The 17,513-nt window shown below is 50.0% G+C and overlaps 3 protein-coding genes across 3 annotated transcripts in view; 1 reads left to right on the top strand and 2 right to left on the bottom strand.

Annotated features, from left to right (window-relative positions):
* Positions 1 to 1,218: 1,218 nt before the first annotated feature.
* On the bottom strand, positions 1,219 to 5,597 carry LOC128270227 (pickpocket protein 28-like). The gene is made up of 6 exons (XM_053007628.1): positions 5,025 to 5,597; positions 4,817 to 4,968; positions 4,177 to 4,301; positions 3,854 to 4,056; positions 1,887 to 2,091; positions 1,219 to 1,661 (listed from the first exon to the last, which is right to left on the bottom strand). Exons 1-6 carry the CDS (start codon positions 5,595 to 5,597, stop codon positions 1,219 to 1,221), a joined length of 1,701 nt encoding a protein of 566 aa, XP_052863588.1.
* Positions 5,598 to 6,778: 1,181 nt separating this feature from the next.
* LOC128270226 (uncharacterized) lies at positions 6,779 to 7,594 on the top strand. Its single transcript, XM_053007627.1, has 3 exons — positions 6,779 to 6,791; positions 7,296 to 7,441; positions 7,517 to 7,594. Exons 1-3 carry the CDS (start codon positions 6,779 to 6,781, stop codon positions 7,592 to 7,594), a joined length of 237 nt encoding a protein of 78 aa, XP_052863587.1.
* A 1,959-nt stretch (positions 7,595 to 9,553) lies between these two features.
* LOC128270225 (uncharacterized protein DDB_G0283357) overlaps positions 9,554 to 17,513 on the bottom strand; it is a 61,421-nt gene continuing 53,461 nt past the window's right edge. The window contains exons 11-13 of the mRNA XM_053007626.1: positions 16,394 to 17,453; positions 14,232 to 14,485; positions 9,554 to 9,563 (exon numbers count right to left, since the gene is read on the bottom strand). Of these exons, the coding sequence (XP_052863586.1) occupies positions 9,554 to 9,563; positions 14,232 to 14,485; positions 16,394 to 17,453 (1,324 nt within the window). The remainder of the gene's footprint in view (positions 9,564 to 14,231; positions 14,486 to 16,393; positions 17,454 to 17,513) is intronic.

The raw sequence follows: 17,513 nt of genomic DNA, 5'->3' as shown, positions 1-17,513 counted from the left end.
CGCCGGTGCAAAACATGATGTTGTTGGGTTTAATTTGTGTTGGCACTTAATTTTTCTTTGGAGTGTATATTTTCGCCTTCACAAACACTACTGCGCCGATGAGGGCTGTGAGTTCAGGTGTTCAGGTTCACAATTGGGATCCTCAGTAGGATTAAGTACCCGTCCCGGGCATTAGGGCTTTACGAATGGCATCAGTTTGAGCTTTGGCGGAGTATCAACTTGTGTGAAAAAACTTACGTTGGGGCTATGCTCGTCGGACCATAAGAACTCAACGGATTCGCCTAAGCACTAGTCCTCGAAAGACCGGAGTAATGGAACCAGAATCGAGCATTATTACAAGCACTGCATAAATACTGCCCCATCGTATATCTCGGTACCAATTTGGCAGCAGATGGTAATGAAGAAGACGAGATACGTCGTAGAATACAAATAGCCAACCGAACATATTTCTCTATATTGCCCATAATCAAATCAAAGATAGGGCACAGACAGGGTAAACCAAGATCATACAAGACGATAATCCGCCCTGTCTTGTATTATGGATCGGAGAACTTCGAACTTAGAAAAATTCTTGCCCCAGTGAAAGATAGAGAATTTTAGAGGATCAGACACAATAGAGAAATCCACGAAATGCTTAATACTCCAGAAGTTTCTGTCATGATGAAGAAACAAAAGGTGCAATGGGCTGGGCACATTGTACGAATGGATGAGTTAAGGATTCCAAAGAAAACGCTTTTAAGAAAGGTGCACGGTAAGAAGCCAGTCGGTAGGCCTAGATATAGATGGGAGGACACTGTTCGCAAGGCCAGCGAGGACCTGCTCGGCTCTGGAGACTGGAGGAACAGGGCAGCGTGCCGAGAGGACGGGAGAGGCGAAATACTAGCGACCGCATAGCCCGGATCGTCAAGCTGCAGCAATATGCTGTTCTCAGTTCACAACCCAAAGTGGGCGCAACTAATTATCCTTGTTTTAGCAGCAGCTCCCTATGATATTGAAACGCAATATTTATTGAACACCTCAGTAGTTTAAAGTATTCCGGTTAACATTTTTATTACCGTTGAACGTGTATGGCACGCGCTAAGCTGTGGTCCTTTTACGGTTGCTTTCAAGTCCGGTGTGATGGTCTTGTGGCTTTATCGGCCCCTATTAGTTGGCTGTTGAAAGTGCCGCTAATAATCGTTGGTTTCCGCCAGGGGATTGGGCGGCCAGTTATTAGTGTTACTGCAGCAGCTGAGGAGTGTGTTGCTGGTGACGGGCTCGGGTAGTCCGCGCGTGGCTCACCACCACGAGCGCCAGCTGTCGGCCGACAAAGTAAACACACTCCACCAGCGTTACCAGCGACATGCCGCCGATAATGCCGAACATGCCGCCAAAGTTGCTGAGTATCTCGAACCAGTAGTAGGCGACGCTCTGCTTGTACAGCCACGTTTCCGACCAGCCGAAGAAGATGCGCACCAGGCTCACGTCCCGCACGTCGGTGATGCCGGCCATCACGCCGAACCCATCCCGGCGCGTCGGTATGAGCGGCAGGGACGAAGATCTGGTCTCGTACTTGCTGTCCGAGCACGCCGGCAGACACTCTGGGCAGTAGAGTGACTCCTCCATCTCCTTCTCCAGGCCCGCGATCTGCACGAGGTCCGTTATCACCGTGGACCATTTGACTGGCATGGGGTGGCATGTTTTAAATATGCGTGTGTGTGTGTGTGTGTGCATGTCCAAAGTGCCGCAGTCCCCAAACACGCCAATAAACGCAGGAGGGGAGATAATGTTAAACACAAAAATCACAAACCTCAACGGGTCTCGCGGCTCGAGGATAATTAACGGGGTTCCGCAGGGTACCGCTGCGTGGGTCGCCAGGATACCGCGCCGTTCTCGGCCATACTTACTTTTGTACTTGTTCAGACAGGCGATGTGCTGCAAATTGCAGATCGTTACCGAGTTGCCGCCAACGGGGCCACGGGCCATCGGCATGAAGAACGGGACGCACTCGCAAAGGGCCTGCACGCTGCGGATGCGGCAGGCGGCCACGCAATTGCTGCGCCCGTAGTTGGCCCCGTACTTGTGCACCTCGTCCCGGAACACACACTGGCGCTGCGGAGTGGCGGAGACCAAAGGCGAAACTCGCTGTAGCCGCCGCTTTTTGGTGGTCGACAGAAAATTAGCAACACATATTAGGAGGATTCCCGTTCCCGGAAGTTCCGGTACATTTCCACGGGCCACCATCGCGCAGGGACCAGCGACCAGGGCGACGATGGAGATCGGTTCGGTGCCATCTGGTTTTGAAATGGTACAGTACGCCAGCCCAGTACGGCCAGTTACTCTACATGTGTCCACGGTACGGTACATAAATATTGTTCTGTGGTTTTAGTTTTGCGTTCAGCACTCCTGCCGCTGTTCTGGCCAGCCCTCCAGAGGGTTCACTGTTTCGGTTAGTAACCCGTAAGTGGTACTTTCCCCTTGTAACGATGTGGTTTGCAACGTTCTAGACGGCAGCAACTCGAGCGGACGATAGGTAGCAGTGGAATAAAAAAGGGAACGTCATGACACCAACGGGCACCACATGACCCAGCTGTCTGTTCGCTGTGTAAAAGTTGAAATTGTTTCTGTCCACCGCTCGAGGACTCTCAAGCGACTTGCTAACGATTTGCTTACGTTCCTAGCGTTAACCGTTCTCAGTAATAAAGAAAGTTTACAAATTCTAGTTATCCTATGAACAGTACACTAACATCCCAAATTGGGGTATTCATTCCAATTTTCTGCGGATTAATAATTAACGTTAGGCAGAGTCATATTATAATTTGCTCGATTTTTCTAGACAGATAGGGACATTGACAGGAGTACAACTTGCACTGTCCGCGTAAGAATCGAGACGATTGAACTATGCGAATCGGATCGCTGGCTGTCTAAACTGACTTTGTGCGTTTTTCAGCATTTAGTAATGGTATGCCGCGGTCTATGTCGTTAAGTTTGATAAGCTTCGATGAAAATCCTTTTATTGTTGAGTTCTAGAACCCGCATAGTAATTGTACGATAGTTTCGAACAAATGCTGAGATTATAAAAAAAAAACATTTCCCGAACTTGACATTAAATTGAATAAGTCGTACAATTTGTGTCGGCCGAGATTAAACACTTGGGAAGACTTTCTCCGACCGTCCTCCACAGGCGACTGCAGCGGAGACAGCAAAAATGCATAAGTGCTATTGTGTCAAACAATCGGAAACCGTAAAGAAATCGACTTACATTATTTCAAAAACGGGAATATTTGTTCAAAATATTAAACAGACTATGTTTGTTTCAAAACTACCTTACCATTAGTCGGCAATGAATACTTTCATTGCCATGGTAACGATTTTTGCCGATCAGATTCTTACGCCAACGTGTAATTACATCGATTCATTAGGTATTTCGCTAATCTGTATTGGACCACATCGGTCGTAGCACCAATATTCGGAAATAATCCACCTCGCGCAAAATCAGTCCAAATTCCAAGCGGAACCTGCGATGCTGCTAGGTTTGGGCCACATCACGAAGGCACTTCAATGCATTCGATTCGCCCGGTGCCTGATTGAAGGGCGATTACAGAATTTCGTTGATAGTAAAATTCCAACCCGATCCGGTACATTCTGTCCGCGGCATTTCGTCGCGCTATGGGTCCTTCGCCCTTCGCCGGTGCACTCCGATCTGGGTACCGAAAAATACCTTCCATGCGCTTCTGGGCGTTTCGCAACCAAGTGGTCACCGTGAAGCATTTCGAAATTGAATTAATTACCTGACGCTCGCATGCCCGGGTGCTTGTGGTTCGGCCCGGTTCAGGACCGGTAGGACCTCACCGCGGGCGAATGGATGCATTACCTTCTGTCTCGAGTAACGCCGCACGTCTGGCTCGCTGTAGATGGTGATGGCATCCACGCGGACGAAGGTTTCCGTGCCGAGCTGGATAAACTGCTCGCTCACTCCGCCGGCGGTGATGTCCGGCACTTCGGTGGGGTTGAAAATTTGAAGCTGTAACGAAACCACGCAACCGTCGGCCCGGAAAGTAATAGAAAGCGCATCAACTCCCCGCTCGTCTGTCGTTTCTGTGTGGGAGGATTTTGGGAGCGTTCCTGCCCTCGTTTTACAAGCGCCGAGCGGAGTCACGGTTAAGGGATTAAGTCGCGTTTTTCGGGTGGAAATACTTCGTACATTGAATCCGATGTTGTTGAACAAGTTGTAGAAATAGTCATTAGCGGACCCATTCAGCAGCACTACGAGCCCCATTTCCGGTCCGCCTATGTCCAAGTGGTACGGTGGCGGATGAATTCTGACGGATAGCCGAAGAGAAAACGACACGACAGACCCAAGGGTTACGAGTTTGCGGTGCTTAACTTGGTTTGATTTGCTCCCTGCTCCACTATGGTGTAGGTAGGTTTATTAACTTCACATTATCAACGACTACGTCTACTGTAGTAGTAAACATAACAAAACTAAAATTTTATCTACACTATAATTAGAGATGATGCTTAAATCAACTAATATGTGAACAGAACTGTCAAAAAGCGAAGGAAAATCGAAGAGAAACTCAAACTATTGGTGCACAAATAAAAATCGATACAATAAAGCTCGTTTGGTTTCCTTACTAAATGGACTTCAAAAAATGGATAATATTTGGTAATCGTTAGCACAAGTAACGGGAACCTGAGTGGTCTATTCTTGTGAGCCCAAAGAACTACATTTAGGACGGGGAAAGGTTTACAACTAGGAAGGAGCCGCAGCATGCTGGCGTCCAGACCAAATCTGGATCGCCGGGCTCCGGCCTCGAGAGGCATCAACACTTACTCACTGTCCTCGTTGTGTCCTACGAAGTTGAACGTACAGCAAAAGCCGTACTGCGTGCGCCGCACTTCAATCATGTCGTTCCGGAGCATACACGGCAACTCTATGCTTTTCCAGAAGCAACGCAGAAGCATATCCTCGCACCGGGGTGACAGCTTAAAGGACACAGTTAGCCACAAACCTCTCACCTCCACCCTGGTGGTCTCTTTACCTTGCCGAGCGTGTCCAGGGCGTTGTACATGCCGGTGGCGTTGCTCACATCGTGCAGATCGAGAAATTCCTGAAACTTGGTCATCTGGTGCAGATTCTCGAAGTCGAAGTCGTACAGCTTGCCGAGTAGTGCGATCTGCTCGAGAAAGTAGCTCTCGTTGCGCTGCTCCGGGTCACGCTGCGCCAGATTGCGGGCGTACTGTCCGGCGGCGGAGCGCGAAATGCGGTTGTTGCTGCACAGCGAGATCCCCGGGAAGGGCACGTTCGCGATGGGATAGATCGTATCGTAGAGCGTGGTGATCAGCGGGTTCGCGTTAAACTTGTTCCACGCCGACAGCGTCAGAGTGACGAGTGTGGCCACTTCCAGGACCAGCACCAGGAGCCAGAACAGTCGTTCCCAAATGCTGCGATTCGCCTGGGCCAACTGGTGGTAACAATGCGCGCTGATGGAGGTGAACAGCTGAAAGAGCTCCTTCTTGAAGCTGTACCTTGGTTGCTGACGCCCGGAATGGGAGCTTTCGGGTGTCGAGAGTGCTCCGGCGGAGATGGTCCACAGTTTGCGGTCCTTTAGCATCGTGCACCAGGGAGTTACTATTCTGTTTATTCGAAATGTCAGATAGATTCGCACTGAAATACACACTTATTAAAATTTAGTCCCAAACCACCAAAGTGCTGCTCGACTTCAAAGTACGAACTACACGCGAAGGCAGACTAACCCGTCAAAGACGACTGGTCTGCGCGTTGGCTGGCGGATGGTATTTACACCCACCACGAGGAAATGGATCGCTTTGGTTTGCTATCAAATATTTACCCTGCCCGCCACCGATCAAATTCTGTGTCGCCGCCGCAAAGGATATTCTGAACATTTGGTTCTGTCAAATTTTTATCTTCACCATGTTGTGCGCCATCATACGTCTGCTGCCGGTCTCCGTGGGGTAGAGGTAGGTTCGAATGATAATGAGCGCCAAAACCATTACCGATGATTTGTGTGCGAAGAAATAATATGAAGTTCTCATTCGCAGTCGCACGAGAGGACCCTCGAAATGGTCCGGCGGTAATGCCGACGACGACAAGTAGTAAAACAGACAGCCTGGTTAACCCTGGGGTGTATGATGATGATGATGTTGATGTCCTAGACATTAATATTCATTCCGATCCCGTCGACGCCTTCGAGCGGCAATCGTTTTCACGGGCAATGAATCGGAAAACAGTTCGGCGTATCGGTGTCGTGGCCCTACGAGGCCCTTCGGTGCTCAGACCGATGCTCCCGTACCCTTTCCTGCTTCGCGCTAAGCCACGAGCGTTTGAGTCGGAATGGCTTTTTTCATTATTCATAAATGCACGATGTTTGCTTTTGGGGGCCACAAGTAAGTTTAATATGGCAGAGTTTGCGTAACTGGGAGGGTGACCTGTCGTGGTTTTCAGGTTGCTCGGTGAACAATACAAATGGAATGGTGTACTAGAAGTATGACGAATTTTTTTTCATCATATTTCAAACATTTCTAGTTAAGCTTAATCGTGAGCACGTAGTGTTATTGCTTTCGCGTACGAAGAATATAATGTGCGTAAACCTAATTGTCTGTTCCTTGATCTTGTTCCAGCTGACCGCCGTGTACGACTCGCTATGTAAAAAGACCAGTGGGTAGCATTTCTCGAAGATGCCACTTTCACCAAAACCCCACTAAAAAAAAGCCAAAGCACAACAACACCTCATTCAATGCAAATTACTAAACACGAATGCGTTATCAGGAACAAATGAGAATTACCTGTAAGGCTCGAGACGGCCAGTGCTTAGTTAAAATTTTGGTTCGAAATGCTCTTTGTATCTTAAAAGCCAACACCAACCTTGTAACAAGAATCTAGCACATTCGGAGCATACAAATTCCTGTAAGGCAAACAAACCAACAACCCCTGTAACCGTGTTAAGCAAGGCCGGACGAAAGTGGCGTTTGTGATGTGTAATGATATGTGATATGTTTGTAATTTTTATAACAGTACTAGCTGGCCCGGCGAACTTTGTTCCACCTCAGAGGCAATAAAAAAGTAGATTTTGAATTTTACCAAGTTCATTTTTTTTATTAGGATTAGGATACATAAAAAAGTATTTTAATTATTCTTTATTGGGCATTTTAGACTATTTAAGCCTTTCTTTTTTTATTCAGTTAAGAACTCAACATTTTTTGTTTTATTTTCAGGCACAAGACCAAACAACGCAGATGGTCCCCCGAGCCGTGAACATGCCACATTGTCGACGTCGATCCTGACGCGCAAGTTCAGTTTCCCCGCCAATCGTGGATCCGCTGCTGGCTGAAGCGGTCCAGCATGTTCAACCGGAAACTGGGTCTCCAGCGGATCGGCAGCATCGTCGGAACGCCCTCGATACACGTCGTCCGGGAGGTGTTTTCCGCGTTGCTCAGTGTACGTAGCAGCACCCTGTTCCCGTCACGGAATGGATGTGTTACTCACCGTCCTTCCGCACTTCCTTCCTACCAGGTAGGCGAGGAGCTGGAGGGGATGCAGCCGCGAATCTACACCGTAATCGCCCGCCAGCTGACGTGGACATCACGATAGTGATAGATAGATAGTGTCCTGTTTGCCATCGCCGGCGACCTCTCGGTCGACTATCGCGGTTCACACGGACTATCTGCTAAAGCAGGTCGAGGGCGTAGCGGACGTGACACATGAGTGAACGTGGAGTGGTCACCCTGGCCTGCTGCGGGTGGCTGCGGGCTGCTGCCTGGTGAGGGCCAGCTGTGGGATGTGTGACTGTTCATTATAGTGTTTCTCCTTAAGACACTCGTCATGTAATAAATTCCTAACTTTTTCTTTTAAAATAGCAAAACCCATCGTCAGAATTGTCTTTATTTCCACTGGAATTGGAAAGAAATTTACCAACGAAAGAAATGGGGGAGTAAAGTAAGGTAAGAATCGCAACAATACACGAAAGAAAAACAGTTTCCGTCGGAAGCTTCAGGGAACACATTTGGGAAAACGCTACTCGCGCTTTTCTTCTCGAATTGACGCAGAGGTTTTCGCATGTTGCGCCACGTCTTGGGCGGTTTCCGTGACACGGTGCCAGCATGTGATCATTTTTGTTAATCAGAAAAATACGCTCCACAAATTTGACAAAACTTACCGGGGACGTTTTTGTTGTACCACGTTTTATAGTGACTTCACGGGAATGTAACTAAAACTAAAACTAAACTAATAGTGTAACTAAAACGACTTTCTTTTATAGACGTGGAAGATTAGATTAAACGAAACGCTCCGATAAATGGGTTACAATTCAACTCTGATATTTATTGTGTGCTTTTTGGGAGGTACCATCTTCCGATTGCTCAACGGGAGCACGAATGATTTCTGCGTTTCGCTTTATTACAATCGTCAATTGCTGCTGGCGAACCCGGGATGCATGGTCCACAGTAATGGTGGTCCGGAAGGTCCAGGAGGAGCTTTGCTGAGCCGCCCGAATCCACGGGTTCAGTTTATTTACTTCTAAAGAGGTACTATAAATGTTACAGTCATACAAAATTGAGTGCACTGTGGGGTTAATTAAACTTCAAAAGTTAACATCATCGAACATAGAGAGAGAGAGAGCCATTATTGCAGTTTGCGTTACACATAATATTAATGATAATAATTACGAAGATAAACGTACGGAACACAGTGTACACGCGATCCTTAAAACACCTAACAATGAGATTGCTCACACAGAATGCGTAATTATGCTGCTCGGATTGTTATGTTTGTTAAGTAAAAGACTACTGCTTAAGCCTGCTGATCCGAGTAGAGGAGAAACACCGAAACTTAGACCCTAGACCCTTATTTTCTTGCGCAAGAGGAGCTGCCAGCTCGCCTCGCAAAAGAGCAGAGAGAACTGACATCACTACCTGCGCACCTCATCAAGAACCTCGCATTCTCACTCGCTTTAAGTACTGGTTAGAGGCTATGCGTTTAGTGCTAAGTATAATTCGTTCGTATTTTCCACGCCCCACTTTCGAGGCGTAAATACTGAGTGTTGTGATTCATATTTTTTGGTTCTGGATTGCATTAGTGGTACAAGAACATTATACAATTTCCTTTCGTTTTAAACTAATCTTTAATCCTAATCTGCCGCTCATTGACTGCGGGACACAGTGTTCATTTAAATACGGTTTACGGTTCACTACGAGTTAAAAGTTTGGCTCACTCCTGTGTTCAGGCCGTTGCGGCCAAACAGCTTAGCGCCACACTGTCTAAATCAATGCTAATTCGTTGGTGTAGAGTCATCGAAAAACGTTTCGCCGCATTTCTTCTAAGCACTATCGATGTTTAGAGTCTTACAATAACGAACATTCAGCAGTCGCGTGCATCTAAATGGAACACCGAGACACGTGTTTCGGGTGCAAAGTTTTGCAGTGTTGCACCTTTTTTCTCAGGCAAATAGTTTCTCCATCGATGAAGGACTCCACTCGTTTTCGTCACCGTCAGTGCGTCACCATGCTGCATGCCGTTTGTCCGGTTACAGTTCCGTGCTCATTTCACCGATAATTACTGAGCCCTGTAAAGAAATGGATGGAAGCAGAAAAATCCAACGCAAAATGCTATTAAACTATGCAACCGACCAGAGTGGTGGGGGGCGTATGCGCCCAACAGTCCCACAGCAGTGTGTCTGCCAAAAATGGGTTCGAGCGGGCCGCAGCAGCCCGACAGTGTATTCAGTGTATTGACCGGATTGTGTGATTTTAATGAGCTGTTCGGTAGGGGGTGTTGTAAATTAATTTCCGTTTACATGTGGTTACTACCCGCCAGCACCGTGCAGCAGTCTGATGTTCCGCGCCAGCTAAAAGGATACCCTATTACCCTAAGGGACACCCCCGTGGGGGCCGATGTGAAAGGGAGAATTAATTTAACGCAAATTGCTATCATGTACACACAGTGAAGGGTGCCGGCAAGAGTCGAGCCGCTAAGCATCGCCCTTTGATGGATTCTGCGGCACCATCACCGAGAGCCCCATTTACTACCTTTTTAATTCTGATATGAATGACGAGGGCTTTGTTATTGTACAAGCAAACTAGTGGCTGCCCGATACTACGCAAAGGCTTAAATTATTTATTCGCGCTTCAAAGCGGTCCGCATGTGCAGAGTCTAGAGGCTAGGTTAGTCGGTGTGAGTGGTGGGGCCAGCTACTGGCGTCGGTTCGGAACGCTGGCTAACTTGGAAACGTTTCGCGCCAAAACGCCCGGACTATTTACATACCAGCTCCCCGATTTATCCCTCTAATGAGCTACAGATTAAAACTCGGCGTTTTTTAAACGGTAAACACATTTTTTTTGTCTTCGCACATCGGCACTCGTCGTCGACATAATTAACGGGAAAATCATGCTGAAAGCATGGGCTTTCATCGAAATTAAAACCGTGCCGTACCGTGGGCTCGTCGTCGTCGACGTTGGGCAGAATATTAAACCAAACCACACACACACACGCACGCACGCGCAGGCACACACACAGCGGCATCGACGGGCACCGATAGATGTAACAGCCGTCAGCGCCGTCGTAAATTTGGCCGCAAAGTGCGTACCGAGCGCGATAGTCTGTCGAGAGTCAACGAGGCGTAGCCCAAGTACACGCGGCGCCCGGTGTATGCAAATAGAGGCGATGGTTTAAATTGAATTTGTTCTACTAATTGGAACTAAATTTACGCTCCGCAGCGGTGTGAATAGTAAGTGAATAATGATCCACTCTTACGCCCAATTCACTCCGATAAGCTAAACGGAATTTTTGCTGTTATCGCTGCGGAGTGAAAACACTCCCCAGTAAGGATAGCTCCGTTCCAGGCGACCATGGACCACGGAGCGGACTCCCCTGTATCGATGAACGGTGTAGCGTAGCGGATAGACCGAGAACGAGAGCGAGTCAGAGAGAGAGAGAGAGAGAGCGTTCGAGAAGCGAGCGAAAAAGTGAAGCGATGATGAAATGGCAGGATGATGTCGGGGCGAACCACAGGACATCGAGATCCCAGCGTGTGTCCACGGGAACCAGCCCTGTCGCCACCGGGTCCGCTGGAACGGAGTGAATAATTAATCATAGTTTTAAAGCAAATAGATTGCTCTATTAGTCGGCTGTCATGTTGCGGGGCCAGGGGGTCCCCGTTGCACCGCACCGAAAGCGAATTGATTTCGGTATAATTGTTTATGTTGGAGGACGCCGATGGAGGACGCCTGGTGCTTTGTGCAGAGGAGCAGCACCCGTGGGCTGATCCGGGGCAGAAAGGTCGTGCAGCGAACCTGAGATTACACGACCAGGCAGGCAGCAGACTGTTTGATCACGAGAGCTTAGCCTGTCTTCGGTGAGCTTAGCACGCGAGCGCCGGTGAGGCAGCATCAGTTTTGCAACCAAGCAACGATGTTGCTTGGGGGCCATGCTTACTGCGATGGTTAAGCTGGCTGGCTGGCGGGTGTCACATTGTCCTGTAGTGAACAAGTGAACTGTTGGACGTTCGCGTAAACATTTGAAGTACACCATTTTTTTCTCAGGAGCCTATTTTCAAATGTCGGTCTTCGTTTTGAGAATTGAGTTTAGCAGGTAGTTTGCTTGCAGCACCCATTTTTGTCGTGTAATCTCAAGGAAAACATTGAAAATTCTATTCAAGTAGCTCAGTTTCGCATTAAAATCAAACAGTTTGTGATGTACATTCAAAAGTACACGATCATTGCACCTTTGAAAGCTCATAAAATTTGTGGTGGACATCAAAAGTTTGAAAGTATTAAAACTCAGTCTCAGTCTGACTCACATTTGGAAGGCAGAGCATGAGCGTGAGCTCAAGAATATTTCGAATAATTTTCAATCCTTTTATCAAAGCTAAAAAAGTGAGCGAGAGTCAAGTCAAAATTGCTGGTGAAACGATGGATTTCACAATCAACGGTAAGATATTGGCACAAAACTAGGTTTTGTTTGGTTGAGGTCACAACATTACTGAAGCCACGTTGCATCACGTTGCATGAGCGTTGTTCCGTAAAAGAGCGCACGATTCATTATTTCCAGTTGCAACGGATTGCCATTGCTGAGAGTTTTCGGCGATGCGAAGCCAAAGCTTGAACTGCCATAGAAACCACTGTCTGTAAACGAAAAACGTGAAAGGCTGACTCGACGAAGGCCGCAGAATTTCAGCGGCGCCTTAGAACTCGGCAATTAACTTCATCAGCTAGCTAATCGTGGAAAGCAAACAATAATTGAAGGGTATTTCCGGGCGCTATCACTAAGCTAAGCAACGCCAATTTTGTGCGCCAACCAGGAGCCCCGATATTCGTCCATGCTTTTCCAGCACCGTATCTGCACCGAGGCAGAAGGGATGTGTAACCCTCGCCGTGAACATGTGATATCCGTTTCACGCTGCGGTTGCAGCATTTCAACGGGGCCAGGTTCGTGATAAGTTTGTTATCACAGCATACATGCATCGTAAGCGAGGGGTTAACTGCCGACCAGAAGCTGGGCTCGGCCACCGGACCAATCAGAGCGAGCACCGGCAATCCGTCCGTCCGGCCGACCCCTTGTGTGCTTATGGCGGTATTGAAATGTGCGGAAATCATCCACCAAAAAAGGGGCCCCATCGGGTTCGAGGGTTCCCGGGGCCGGCGTTGGCTTTTCAAACTAGCGCACAGCCCGGCCAAGTTTTTCCCACCGCTTTGCCCCAAATCGTTTGTGCGGTTCCACTTTTAGTTCCGAACGCGCCGAGGGCGACCACGGAGTGGTTTTGCTACCCACGAGAGTGCATCGGTACCCTCTTCGGAAATGTTAATTTTTTCAAGCACTCCACAACATGCTACACCGCTGGGCTGTAGCATGTTGCGGGTCCACGTGCGGGCGTCCACGTGCGGGCTCCCTGACACTCCCTCTTCCGGTGGCCCGAAACGGTACCGAACGAGGCTGCGGCCGAACGCCGACGGGATGGTTGCCCATTTTTCAGCGAAGGATGTTGTGTCGGGTCATTATGTTTGTTTGAGGAATTTTTGAATTTGGCCCAACTTTCGGCGAAAGTTGAGCCACAAAAACCTTTCGACGGTCGCGGTGCGCGGGGATGAGCGTGTTATGCCGAGGGCCCGGCTCCCAGGGCCCGCCCGGTGGCAATTGAGTGTGGCCCCCCGGGTTACTGATTTGCCAAGTAGCACTTTGTTCTGTTTTGGGCCGCAAATTCTCCGAGCACCGCCCGGGTATTGGGCATTCCAAATTTTTGTTTTCAGTTCCCCCGAAGAACAAAAAAACATCATGCCCTTAATGAGGTAAAATTTCCATTGAACGAACCAAGCGAGACAATGAGAGCCCATGGCGGTGTGTTGGTGTTATTTCGGCGGTGGCCGAAGGTTGTTCACTCAACAATTTGCCCTTTGTTCAAGGTGAGGATTCACCGTCGAAAGTGTTAAACGTGATAACGTGCGCTGCGTTGCGTCTTGCGGCACACAAAATCCGGTGGAAACAGTGTCATTTATACGTGCTTGCCTTAATAAGGTATTTGATGCCGAAACCCAAAGCCTTGCCGAGATGGGAATTCGTGAACCGTGAACGCCGGCGACGTGTGCCAGCGACGATGGGCCTTTGAAGCGTACGATTTGTGTCACAAATTTAGACTCCGCCAACGAGAAGATAATCAGCAGCGTCGTGAGGTAGCAGTGGGTTCACAGGGGTTGGAGCGGCGGCTATTTGGAACCCGAGCCCCGATTGCCAGATTATGTTGCCATAGTAGTCCCTGGAAAAGCATGGCGCATGGCGATTTGGAAGAAGTTGGAAGTTTATTTTAAGCTAGCGGTTCGCTTTGTGAGTAATGCTCCATTTGCTGTCGCTCGTTCGAGCATAAAACCGGCGGGGGGAGGTTTGTTCAAAAAAACATGTCCACGCCTATATGGTCTTCTCTGTCTATTATAAATTAATTCGGATTACAGTAACTGCCGAATGGCGTCGTAAATTCCACATCTCGCTGTTAAAAGGAAAAGCGCCCAAATGTATGCAATATCGGTTACACCCGATCTGTGGCTAATAGGCGCAATGAAGTATGGTTGGTTGTTTCCCTATTACTTTTGCCGGCACGCGCTCGGCCAATGGGTTGAACCGTTTTCGGTCGTTTGAACTCCCAATACCAAATCGACCAAATCCGGGGAGCAGGCTTCATGGCGGGTCGTCGCTTCCCTTTCAAGACGAATCACAACCTCCCGTAGGCGCCCCCGTTTCTACTTACCGTCGGCTCTGTATGATAGGTGTTAGTATCAGCTCTAAGCTGGACGAACGGTGGTTGCTGTGCTTACCGACACCGAACCAGGTCCCGGGACCGGAACCGGCCGAAAGTCCCCGGCCGACCGTCGCAGCCGCGCCCTTGGCCGGCCCTACGTTCTGGCCGTACGACGGGCTGCTGGTGGTGGTGGTGGGCGACGCAACGCCTGCCTCCGAGTGCCGGTTGCCATTCTCACTAGCGCCTCCCGGCGTTCGCGCGTTCTAGAGGTGCGGAAAATGGGGCGCATGGCGCGCGCGCTTTATTAAAACAGTCCACACACACACACACACACGCTCGTGGAAGGTGGCTTGGGTGGTGGCCGTCGGCCGTGTGGTGGCTCGCGTGCAAAGAGCGAAACCGAACCGGCTCGCAAGCAGGAGGAAACACATACACATGCAGTTGTTAGACACATTGTGACACGGGTGACCCGGGAAATCAATCGGAGGGAGTGAGTGAGAAAGAGAGAGTATCGATATGGCAAACACTAAAAACCACACTAACGAAACACTAAACTCCTTTTGTTCCAGCCGGGTCGGAGGCATGCAACTCTGGACCGGGCGGGGCGGGGGGTCACATGCAGGAAGTTAAAGGAGCCGACCAGACGAGGTGTCGACCCGCGGTACTGACCGATTTCACCCATTTAATTGAGCAAAGTTGGCTCCGAGTCGGTGGAAAACAATAAAAATTGTTGATGAACTGCGCGACCGTTATTTCCGATTGAAGGACTCCGAGGACACCCAAAGAAAGAGGAAACTGGTCCGACGGTGGACTTAGCAATAGAACGAGGAACGAGGGGCCCGGTTCCCCGGGAATCTCTCGTGGAGCGTGCAGAGTTGGTTAGTTCGGACGGACCAACTACCGGAACGTTACGTTCGACGGGGTCTGGTGGAAAACTTTTACATCGCACGCAAAATCAACGGAACTGTTACAACCGTGGCCCGGGGTCGTGTGACAACGTGCGGCGGTTGGCCGCACGAAGCCCGGACTGTCCCCGTGTCCCGGCTGATGGACGAGGTTGAATTTCCCATCCCCGAGAAGTAAGGAAAATGGGCTTTGAATAGCAAACAAAAAACACACGCTTCGTGGAAAATCTCGGGAAAACTGGCACACCGGTGATAATAGTGTGTGTGTATGTGTGTGTGAGGCCACGCGCAGCCATCCCAGAATCTGTGCGCATATTTTGCATTCCAATTTTTTCCCCGTTTGTTTCGTTGTGGTCTCTTTTTTGCCCGATTTGGGTTGGTTTTCTGCGCGCATTTCCTTTTACCGGACGGAGGGCTGGCGGCGGTCCACGTGCAGCGCCGGGAATGCCAGAAAAGCTTTCTTTGTTCGCTGAAGCATACCACAAACGGATCAAACGCTTCACCCTTCGGCAAGAGAGAGCGGCAAGCGCAGCAGAAGGATGCGGTGGTGCAACAAAGAGGTAGCACAGACCAATAATGAATGCACGGTGGATGGGAACGGCGGTGAATGGCTGTACCGTTTGTTGTTGCTACCGCCCGGATGGAGCAACATTTTCTTTCCCCACTTTTTTGTGTGATTCTGCTCCAGAAACAACAACAGCAGCAACCAGCAGCCAGGTACAATGTAAGCTGTTTCGTCGATTTTCACCCCTGCTTCGGCCGTGCCTTTTTTCGCGGACGAAAGTTTCCCCGGTGCACCGCACACCCGGTCAGGAGTACCCCGCGGGCAACAATGGGATGTTAGGTAAGGGTTCCATTTCCGCCCCAGCAGGCCCATTTCCACATTGAGAGAGCAGGTAGAGATGAAGGCCATCACGGTTGGAACAAGGACAGAATCCACTTCGACACACACACACACACACACACACGGGCGCTGCACGTGAGGTTCGTTCCAGTTTTTACGCAAGACAAGCCATACATTACAGCGAGCGGTGGAAGCGGGTTGCATAACTCTCAGGGGCATCACTAGCCAGCTAGCTCTAAGGGGCCACCTAATGGAGGACAAAACATCACGAGTGGGGCGGTACTTAAGTAACATGCAGCTAAACACGACCGAGGGCGACACGTTTGCATGCAGCAGAAGGGGTGTTCAGAGGCGTGCAGGGCAGGGCAGGCATTCCGAGGGACAGCGAGAGAGAGAGAGAGTGCTGTACACACTGTACTTACACTGCCGTCACCATTCTGGTTGCGATTGGCATCGAAATAGCCACCAGCGGACGGTTCCGGCCCCGGTGGCGACGGGCAGTGATTGTTATTGAGCACGTTCTGGCTACCTCCGGTGGCGAGCAGTCCGGTGAAAGCTTCCGGACTGCCGCTACCCACACCGGCAACGTCCGTGCTGTTGTGGTTGTTGTTGCTCTGGTTGAGCCGCTCAACGCCAGTCTTATAGTTTTCCAGGTAGTCGATCGATTTGCCGAGCGACGACGATGCCCCGAGTCGTCGCTTCCGCTCACTGCTCGCCGCCACCGGCCGATGCACACTGCTGATGTACGGCAGGTGGTGGTGTTGCTGCTGCTGCTGGAGGTGTTGCTGGTGATAGTGGCGCTTCGGCCGTACCGAGACACCGATGTCGGACTTGGTGCCACGGATACTACCGGCGCCCACCGTCACCGGCTGGTGGTACCCGCTTCCGGACGGGCCCACGTTCGACCGGAAGCCGGTCCCGTCGAAGTAGTAGTGATAGGGTGCGGCGGCAGACGACGCGAGCGTGGCCAGCGTCGCGTCCAGGTAGGTGCTAGTGCTTAACCCATTACCGAGACTACTACCGAGTGGTGGACCGGGACCGAGGTGCCGTTGTTGCTGCTGCTGCTGGGACGGATGCTGATGTTGATGGTGGGTCTGGGTGGGGTTTCGGGTTAGACTAAACGTGTAATGATTGTTTTGGTAGTGAGTGTTACTGGTGTTAATCAAGCGACTGTTACTGCCGTTGGCACTATGTACACCCGGTACCGATGAGAATTTGCTCGGGTGAGGTGGTGGTGGTTGCAGCGGAGACTGCTGCTGGTGCTGCTGCTGCTGCTGTTGAAGCAGCGGCTGCTGTGTGATGGCAGAAGTAACCGGTGGTAATGGTCCTGCCCCAGACCGACCGGGACAGAGCGGCGGTTTCCGACTACTCACTGTGTGGTGATGCGACTTCATGTTGTTCGACGACGACGACTTCGTGTGCCCGGACGTGACGGATGCTCCGGACGATTTGTTCGTACCGTACTTTGCACTGTCGCTGGACCTACAATGGACCGGGCAGGGGGTTTTAAAAATGGAATTCCTAAGCGTACCGTGGGGCGAC

Source organism: Anopheles cruzii, chromosome 3, assembly GCF_943734635.1.
Source record: "Anopheles cruzii chromosome 3, idAnoCruzAS_RS32_06, whole genome shotgun sequence".
NCBI lineage: Eukaryota > Metazoa > Arthropoda > Insecta > Diptera > Culicidae > Anopheles > Anopheles cruzii.
The sequence above is the reverse complement of the archived record's forward strand: the minus strand, read 5'-3'. Positions and strand labels throughout refer to the sequence as shown.